Below are 9,789 nucleotides of genomic sequence, written 5' to 3'. Positions count from 1 at the left end.
CCTGGTCACACTGAACAAAGTCTAAAAATATGGTAAATGTGTGTATCTGTCCCCCCCCCCCCACCCTTCAAAGCTCTGGTGCACCGAACCGACAAAAGCAGGCAGTAAAACAGGCTCCAAACTTTTGAAAAAAGAGAAGTTCGGAGCCTGTTTTCGAGGAACTGGTCTGGAGTGTAAATTGTGCAACTGTTGAAAGAGAACGAGAATAATAAACATGCATGAGCAAAGAGTTGGATGTGCTAGATGGGCGTGGGCCCGTTCTTTTACGCAAGTATGTTTCTCATCTGGAACCCCTCGACACAATGGTGCCCCCCCCCCCTCCCCCAGACACGCTGTATGTCCCTTTTTCTGGAGTTGGACGGAAGTGTCACGCGACAAAATTTCCACTTGCACAGCATTTTATAAAGAATTATAATACTTGGTTGGAAGTAGTTTAGAGCAGATCCGTTCTTTCTCATCCACTCCGCAATACTGTAGCATCGAACTTGTTTTTTATCGGCAATTTCGCTGATAAGTAAGAATTGACCCTAACATCTCATACATATTCATATCGCAGATTTCTCGTTTTTGGTAGGAATCGGAGAATCCTCTCTCCGGTGAGAAGGCAGTATTGCCTGTGCCCTGAGCGAATTGAAATAAAAGAATACAACAACAACATAAAAACAAGTTTGATAGTGTTGCAGAGTGAATGGGAAAGAGCAGGCCTATTCTTAGCTACAGTCTACATGATTGTACTGCTTAATGAAATCCAGTCGCGTCACTCAAGTATGAGCCGGCGTTGCGCAGCCCTAGACCTGCGACCACTGGGCTGCGAAATGGTGCAAGGCGCGAGCTTGAGCGACGCGACTGGATTTCAACGAGCAGCACCGTACTTCCTGTAAGCTGCAGGAAGCGTCACCACTGCTACTCATCCTGTCGACCACACAAACTAACAGCAAAGGCGCTACAAAGCAGGGGTGCACATGGTAACTATGGCAACGCTTGCATCCCAAAAACGCCGCTCAACATGTACAAGAAGTGGCGTGTTGACAGAAAAAAGATTAGTAACGTTATTGGCAACCACAACCACCAAAGCATCGAACTCAAGGCTCAGGCCTTAATCATAAATACAAAGGATTTCACTCAAGAAGTTGAGCGTGTGGTTTCGGTAGAAAAGCAGCTGCGCGGCCCACTACAAAACATTTATAGGAAGTATCGTAAGTCAGCGGAATAAATCTTTGGAAAATCTCAAACTCTGCAAAGATAAAATCAGTGATTGAGAGAGCGAGAGGGAGCAGGAAATTAAAAAAAAGAGGAGAGAAGGCGTGCATGTGGGAGAGAGAAAGAAAGAGAGGAGAGAGAGAGAGAGAGAGAGAGAGAGAGAGAGAGAGAGAGAAAGAGAGAGGGAGTGAGTGAGAGAGAGAAAGAGAGAGAGAGAGAGAGGGGGGGGGGGGAAGAAGAGACAGAGAGAGAGTGAGTGAGAGAGAGAACGGAGATGGTAAAACCGGAGAATTCTACTTCGAAGTAGAACCACCAAAGCAGAATACAGAGTGCAGCGCCGATGAAGCGGGATTGCACACAACATGCACAGTAACGCACCGCAGTCTTCGGTGCGTCTTGGCAAACAACATTTTGATGTTTTGGTTCAGGAGTAGACGACGGAAGAAGAGCGGTTAACCTGCATGATAGCGCAGCCAGGCTAGAGGGCAGTTGCGTAGCTGTGCCGTGCACAGGATATCCAGTGCCGTATGTGCGCAAGCGGCTCTTCGGTTCGAAGCCTCGCTTGCCTGCTCCTTGTCACATGAACACACGCACACTCGCATGTCTGCTCTCTGTCACGTGAACACACATGCACACACACACACACACGCGCTCCTGTCCAGCCACTGGCACGCAGCAGTCATGTGGGCACCGAAACGGGCAGCAGACGGAGAGAAGGAACACATCGTGCGACGTGCACACACCTTGAACCTTGAACTACAGTATACTATCATCATCACAACTCATTACGCTCAGCTGCGGTCTTAGCCGAGAAAGTCAGCACGTTGAAAAGCCACAGCACCAGATCAACCGGAAGGATGACTACTACTTACTAGTAATCCGGAGAGAACCCATATCACCGGAGACACTGCTGCTGCCTCACCGGAGAGAACCCATATCACCGGAGACACTGCTGCTGCCTCAGCACTGGAAGATGCAGTGCACAACCAGTGGTTGAACACCGTGCTGTGTCGTGTTACCGTGGCGATGATCTCTCCCAGATTGCAATCAGGTTGTCGGCGTGACACACCACCACATACTGGCCACGCATGGTTACGTGCAGTGCGGCACACGACGGGCCTTGTAACACCTGAACACATGACAAAACACACGGAACATATGATGAACAGACAGACGGACACACACGCACACACGCATAAACACACACACACCATGTACCATGTACACGCCAGTCGCAAGAGAAGCACACAGATCTACAAATGCACTGGATGTGCACCCACAAGATTTTCTCAAGACAGTTACCTATGCACACCCTACACTTGCTGGGGTAACCAGTATAGACCTTATTAAAAACGTCACAATCACGTGAACCGGTGTCCCGGGACCCGGGCCAGGGAGTGGCAAGAGGCCTGCACTCAGTGCACAGTGGACTCGGCGTGGGAACATGGGAGTAGAAAAATACTGGTATTTTACTACTCCCTTGTACGAACTGGGCCTTTCTTGCCACTCGTTTCATGTACGCGTGCCCTAGCTTGCGACAAGTCCCTTGGCGAGCCCAAAAATCACGTTATCAAATAAGGCCTATAGACAGCACTCTGCTTTGATAGAAACAGGCAGTAGATGCACAGGTACCTTGAAGTTTATTAGTCCATTGCGCAATGTATTTGTGCCATAAACACCCCAAACAGCCACCTGGGCATGGTCGTGTGGAGTGTTTAACAGAGCACTTCTGATCACAGCGTACTCGTATGCACTACTCATGCAATCCATATTTGGCAATGCGCATGGGGGCTTATTGGAGTAGTTATTTTACCAACCAGCCTCGCCAATAAGCTCATTGCGCATTGCCAGATATGGATTGCATAAGCAATGCATGAGAGTACGCTGGGATCAGCAATGCACTGTTCAACACCCCCCCACACGACCATGCCCAGTTGGCTGTGTAGTCTAGGAGCCAGGGGGTCCTCAGAAGTCAGAACTGAGCTGTCCTTGTCCGGGAAAGATTTTTCGACGGATTCGGAATGGCATAATAACCAGCAACTGATCCCTGAAAACCAGTGTGGGGTGTTCACCGCCGTACAAATGACGTCCAGTGGGCTTACCGGAGTAGCTATTTTACCAACCCGCCTCGCCAATCGAGTACTCTTGTCAACGGTGATCATCACTTACCCAGTCGGCTGGTTTCCGTGACGACGCACTCTTAGCTCTCTTGCTCCCACCACCGTTGACACGGTAACCGTGAACGGCACCGTGGCTATCGCCAGCCAACAGTGTGCTGCTGCCGTCTGAAACAACATACATGTAGCAATGGTATTATTATAAGAAACATAGTTGCGAACTCCAACACCCCCCATCCCCCATCTGTGCACAAACTGACAAATGGACACGCATACCCAGTACATGTACTGGAAAGCGCAGCAATAGTGACTAGCGACTAGTGAACTCACCGCCGTGTAAAGTTGCAGACATTCTCAAATCCGTCATGGGGTTTTCCGGATACTGCAGAGTGGATGTATGTACCTTCTGGGAGAGAGAGAGAGAGAGAGAGAGAGAGAGAGAGAGACAGAGAGAGAGAGAGAGATATGCACATACGCACACACACGCACACACACACAGTGGGAACAGAGGGAGATAAGATGGATACAATTTGTACACCACCGGCTACAGCAGCGTTTTGCAGTTGGTGTACACCTAGGCAAGACAAAGCAAAAGACGCTCAAAATCGAAGTCGTCGTTCAGCCACTGCAGAGCCCAGACTTCAACGTGGATGATCTTGCCTTTTCCAGCAGCCTCCACGAAGTGTCCTTGGTTGCAAAGGAGAACAGGCGAGATCTGATCGCGGCAGTCGTGAAATGCTGGTACGACTATCCCTACTTTGTAGGAGAAAATGTGACATGTTTGACTTTGCCTGTGTTTGTTGTTCCGGGGCATCCTCGAGAGCGGAGGCGATAATGAGTGCCAGCGCCACCGTGGTCTCCGTCGAGGTGTTGGAGAAGGCATTCAGGTAACAGCGAAGACGATCAGGAGAAGCTTCTCCGTGTCATACGAGATCGCGTCGATCGACTTGCCACTTTGAACAGTTTCAGTGGTGATGAATAGTGATAAATCGAGCGATGGCGACCCAGACTGAGACTCTATTCCCATCAATCGATCTTGTAGATATGTCCGTTGAATGTGTCGAAGTGTTTCTCTTCCAAAAGAACACTATTGTTGAGCACAATAACTCCTTGAAAAGTCAGGTAAAATGTCACGAAGTTTTTTGTTTCCGGAAGAAGTAGGGTGAATGGAGTCTGAACCGATTCCAGGGCTCATGACATGAAGTCGAGCGACGAGATTCCATTCATGAATCGATTCATGGCAGTAATCGAACGCACCCAGTGTGTGTGCGACAAGAACATTATGTACCTTGCCATCCAGGATGCACAACTCAAGATCTCCCGCGCACGGTGCTGAGCGGGACGCTGCATAGCAACAACAACAACAACAACAACTCTTATTTGTGATGGTGCCATCGTAAGAATAAAGAATTCAAAAAACACCAACACCAACAACTTCTCTTATTGGCCATAGGCCATCGTCAATATAAAGAATAGAAACAACAACAACAACAACAACAACAACAACAACAACTGAAGAATCCATGCAATAACGCCCCCCCCCCCCCCCTGACCCCCGCTTCTAAACGGGTTCTCCATGTTCCGGACCCAGACTGTACGCACCGCCATGCAAAACCCGACCGTGTAGAACGAACACGGTGAAAAGTTCAAACATCACTGTATGTACCCTTCAGAGTCCGGACGTTGAAAAACACCACTCACCAAACACCACTCACCAAACATGTTGAAAAACACCACTCACCAAACATGTTGTTTGCCAGGAAGACGGCCGAATCCACAATTAGATCATCCGGGTAGATACTGAGTTTGCGATGGGATATACCGTCACGACTAGGCGGAGAGAGAGAGAGAGAGAGAGAGAGAGGGAGAGAGAGGGAGAGAGAAGAGTGGATTAGATGGCTTGATCTACAATACAGACTGCATTACAGTAAGTACGTCAAAAATGCAATCACACTACATTTTCGCATTTTCCTATTCCATTCTCTCACAATTGCCTCCCTTTTGTTGTTCATTGCTCAAGCCTTCTCTCCATCACACGTGACACTCAAACCCATAATGCATGCTTACAGTGTAATATAATAGTAATAAAGAGAACAAATTCTGCTGTCATCGCCACACTACAACAAAGTCATGAGAGTTTACCAAAATCGATTTTCCCATCACAATCATCAGTGGAAAGCCGTGACTGAAGAGTAACCATGCTGAAGAGCAACCATGCTGAATCAATGATTAATATACACTCAATAATGTGTTACGAGAACAAAATAAAGTGCTAAAATAGAATGAGGGAAGGTGAGACAATAGAAGTGAAGTGAGAGTTAAGTGCAACAGGGGTGAGAAACTAATTGCAACGCTAGAACTGTGTAGTGAGACAAACAATCATGCTGTGCACCTACGAAAACAATCTTAACGCAACTACATGTTTCTTCTGCTTACAAAGATCAGGCTTATGCAAACGAATACAAACAGCCTCAAGTCTTCAGTCACGGCTTTCCACTGATGATTGTGACGGGAAAATCGATTTTGGTAAACTTTCATGACTTTGTTGTAGTGTGGCGATGACAGCAGAATTTGTTCTCTTTATTGCTATTATAAAAGTGTTGTCTCCGCGTCGATTATTACAGTGTAATACCTCATTTTTTGGGGCAGGGTGCCCCCCCCCCCCCCCGGCACAGAACCCACTCGTTGCTTCCTACTCACACACACACACACACACACACACACACACACACACACACACACACACACACACACACATGCCCATCGCGGAAGCGATGATAGCGAGCAAGCTATGTTAGACATAGCAGCTTGTGCTAAGATTACACCATTCAACAACGTGCACCCCCCCCCCCCCCCCCCCACACACACACACGCAGGCGCACATGCACGTCAAGTAGCAGCTCACATCAGTACATCCGAAGTCTTCCTCTCGGCTAACACTGTCTTCCACGGCTTGCTGAATTTCCACACCTCAACATCATCTTGCGTGGCTGCAAGCAGAGAGCGACAGTCCTCCGATATACTGATCTGAGCGATGTGTGACGATGCTGTCAAGTTACACACGCGACTGGACATGAACGCAGAATTGGTGAGAAACAAAGATACAAAATACACGCATTCATACGCACACGCACACTCACCCACATATTCCAAAAAGCACTTATCGAACACACTTTGAACAGAACTGAGCATTGTACTGTAGAGCTCCCCAAACCCGGGCAGGTTGGGACCGAACACTGCCCCTACTCCCCTGATCCGGGCAGGTTGGGACCGAACACTGCCCTTACTCCCCTAATCCGGGCAGGTTGGGACCGAACACTGCCCCTACTCCCCTGATCCGGGCAGGTTGGGACCGAACACTGCCCCTACTCCCCTGATCCGGGCAGGTTGGGACCGAGCACTGCCTCTCCTCCCCTAATCCGGGCAGGTTGGGACCGGGTACTGCCCCTGCTCCCCTAATCCGGGCAGGTTGGGTGCGAGCACTGCCTCTACTCCCCTAATCCGGGCAGGTTGGGACCAGGCACTGCCCCTACTCCCCTAATCCGGGCAGGTTGGGACCGGACACTGCCCCTACTCCCCTGATCCGGGCAGGTTGGGACCGGGTACTGCCCCTACTCCCCTAATCCGGGCAGGTTGGGACCAGGCACTGCCCCTACTCCCCTAATCCGGGCAGGTTGGGACCGGACACTGCCCCTACTCCCCTAATCCGGGCAGGTTGGGACCGGACACTGCCCCTACTCCCCTAATCCGGGCAGGTTGGGACTGGACACTGCCCCTACTCCCCTAATCCGGGCAGGTTGGGACTGGACACTGCCCCTACTCCCCTAATCCGGGCAGGTTGGGACCAGGCACTGCCCCTACTCCCCTAATCCGGGCAGGTTGGGACCGGACACTGCCCCTACTCCCCTGATCCGGGCAGGTTGGGACCGGGTACTGCCCCTACTCCCCTAATCCGGGCAGGTTGGGACCAGGCACTGCCCCTACTCCCCTAATCCGGGCAGGTTGGGACCGGACACTGCCCCTACTCCCCTAATCCGGGCAGGTTGGGACCGGACACTGCCCCTACTCCCCTAATCCGGGCAGGTTGGGACTGGACACTGCCCCTACTCCCCTAATCCGGGCAGGTTGGGACCAGGCACTGCCCCTACTCCCCTAATCCGGGCAGGTTGGGACCAGGCACTGCCCCTGCTCCCCTAATCCGGGCAGGTTGGGACTGGACACTGCCCCTGCTCCCCTAATCCGGGCAGGTTGGGACCAGGCACTGCCCGGTATAAGAAATCGCCCGTAACGCAGAACATACATACTTAGCGCATGCCACGGCTGTTATGCATGCATGGAAGCATTTTGACGCCAATCCGTAGTTTCGGAGTCATTATTTTTATTGGAAAGACAATTTTGTGACTCCATAGGGGTCAGAAAGGTGCCCAATACACGAGAGGGCCCAGTATCTGGAAATCCGAATTAGGCGAGTGTCACTGTATTTGTTGTGAGAGTAAGTTTCACACCAACAACAAGTTGTCAGACACTGGTGGTCCTTTTTAGGACCTGCCATCATCTGCGGATGGGTATTACTATCGTATTGTATTGTACGTGTGCGTGTGTGCACGTGATCAGAACAAGCAACTTTCCCCTACACTACCCAGCAACAGCAACACCAGCAGCAACAACAACAGCAGCAGCGACGTTACTCACGTGCTCTTCATCTTCAGCTCTCTCTCGTCGTCCCCGGTTACGGTGCCTAGCTGGTGGATCTGTATGAAGCGGCCGGCGCTACCAGCCAGCAGGTCTGGGTGTGAGGGCATGAAGGACAGCGAGCTAATGGTGCGAGTGTGGCTGGTGATGACGTGGAAGCACACGTTGTATGTCATGCTGAGGATGTAGATATCGCCCTTCTCTCCTGTCAGTGGACAAGATAACAACACACGGGAGAGAGGGAGAGGGGATTAGTGAGTCTTGAAACGGATACGGCGTGAAGGGGTGGGGTGGATGAACTCTACCAACTAATTACTTGGTCCAGTTTGTCACAATCAGGAATGTACTTGCGTGCACGCGCATGCAAGCACTCTGTTTCTCGCTTTCTGTGTGTTTGTGTGTGTGTGTGTTGTGTTCTGTCTGGCTCTCTGTCTCTGTCCTATCTCTGTCTCCCTTGCTCACCCGAAGCTGCCAATAGGTGCTCATCCGTCTTGCCACGTATACTCGTTGTCGTCCACAAGACGGAAAAGAAAGTCTGAATCAAAAATAGACACACAGCAACAGCAAATGTGTGTCCTTGTGCCCCCAATGTTCTTCCTATGTAGAAAGGTCCAGGGACGTCGAAACGCATTTTAGGATCATGCGCTCAGCTATGAGCAGTGCAGTACTCCTGGAGGGGGGTCCCCGAACGTCTAGAAATTTAGACCCCAAATAAGTGCATTTGATTGATTCATGGGTACCAGGGAAAAAGAGTGGTACAGTCAATATGGCAGTAAACGTAGCGCGTCTGATGCAGCCAAAATGCTCAGTTTCAGTGACAGATGCCAATGTGCAGCTTTCCAGATCAAGGTTAGAACCCCGAGATAAACTCAGTCCACTTGTAAGGGGCCGTCCGGGGTTACCGATTGTTTTTACAAAACGAAAAGTTTTAGTATTTTTCAGCCCCCGACCACCCACCCACCTTTTCTGCAGGTAAAACGAATTCCAATAAAATATTGATGTCAATTTTCGACACCCAGAAGTAACTGGGCATTCTCCATCAGCATTCAATAATTATTTTCAAAACGAAGACTCCATCAAACCCACCCACCCACAAACGAAAACCTTTCGTTTTGAAAATATTATTGGTAACCTTGGACGGCCCCTAACTCCGCAGCCACTTTGAATACATATTCAGCGCACGACGCAATGTACATTGTCTGATCCATGGTCAGGACACCCCTCCCCCCCCCCCCTCCCCCCCCACACACAAATACACACAAAAAGGGACACAAACCTACGTGCCTCCTTGAGCATTTTGGGTTAGGAACCTAGGACCCCCTACCCCCTCCCTCCCTCTCCCCCCCCCCCCCCCCCCACAACACACACAAAGGGACATAAATTACGTACCTCCTTGGGCATTTTGAACTTCTTCAGCACTTGTCCGGACTTGGCGTTGATAACGCACACACTGTTACCGCCAGCGGACGCAAACACATCACCCCCTGCAGTACACGTGCATACATACAGTGTACACAGCAGCAGCACAAGCAGTACATGTGCATACATACATACATACATACATACATACATGCATGCATGCATGCATGCATGCATGCATGCATGCATGCATGCATGCATGCATGCATACATACATACATACATACATACATACATACATACATACATACATACATACATACATACATACATACATACATACATACATACATACATACATACATACATACATACATACATACATACATACATACATATATACATACATACATACAGTGTA

The 9,789-nt window shown here is 49.8% G+C and overlaps 1 protein-coding gene across 2 annotated transcripts in view; it reads right to left on the bottom strand.

Annotated features, from left to right (window-relative positions):
• Positions 1-950: 950 nt before the first annotated feature.
• LOC135825554 (serine-rich adhesin for platelets-like) overlaps positions 951-9,789 on the bottom strand; it is a 31,054-nt gene continuing 22,215 nt past the window's right edge. The window contains exons 11-19 of one of the 2 annotated variants that reach the window (XM_065338167.1): positions 9,399-9,493; positions 8,472-8,544; positions 8,010-8,214; positions 6,223-6,384; positions 5,059-5,147; positions 4,606-4,661; positions 3,648-3,723; positions 3,370-3,485; positions 951-2,329 (exon numbers count right to left, since the gene is read on the bottom strand). In XM_065338167.1, the coding sequence (XP_065194239.1) occupies positions 2,216-2,329; positions 3,370-3,485; positions 3,648-3,723; positions 4,606-4,661; positions 5,059-5,147; positions 6,223-6,384; positions 8,010-8,214; positions 8,472-8,544; positions 9,399-9,493 (986 nt within the window). In that variant the 3' untranslated portion in view covers positions 951-2,215. The remainder of the gene's footprint in view (positions 2,330-3,369; positions 3,486-3,647; positions 3,724-4,605; positions 4,662-5,058; positions 5,148-6,222; positions 6,385-8,009; positions 8,215-8,471; positions 8,545-9,398; positions 9,494-9,789) is intronic. The other variant, XM_065338168.1, reaches the window with a different exon arrangement.

Source organism: Sycon ciliatum, chromosome 10 (assembly GCF_964019385.1).
Source record: "Sycon ciliatum chromosome 10, ocSycCili1.1, whole genome shotgun sequence".
Lineage (NCBI taxonomy): Eukaryota > Metazoa > Porifera > Calcarea > Leucosolenida > Sycettidae > Sycon > Sycon ciliatum.
The sequence above is the reverse complement of the archived record's forward strand: the minus strand, read 5'-3'. Positions and strand labels throughout refer to the sequence as shown.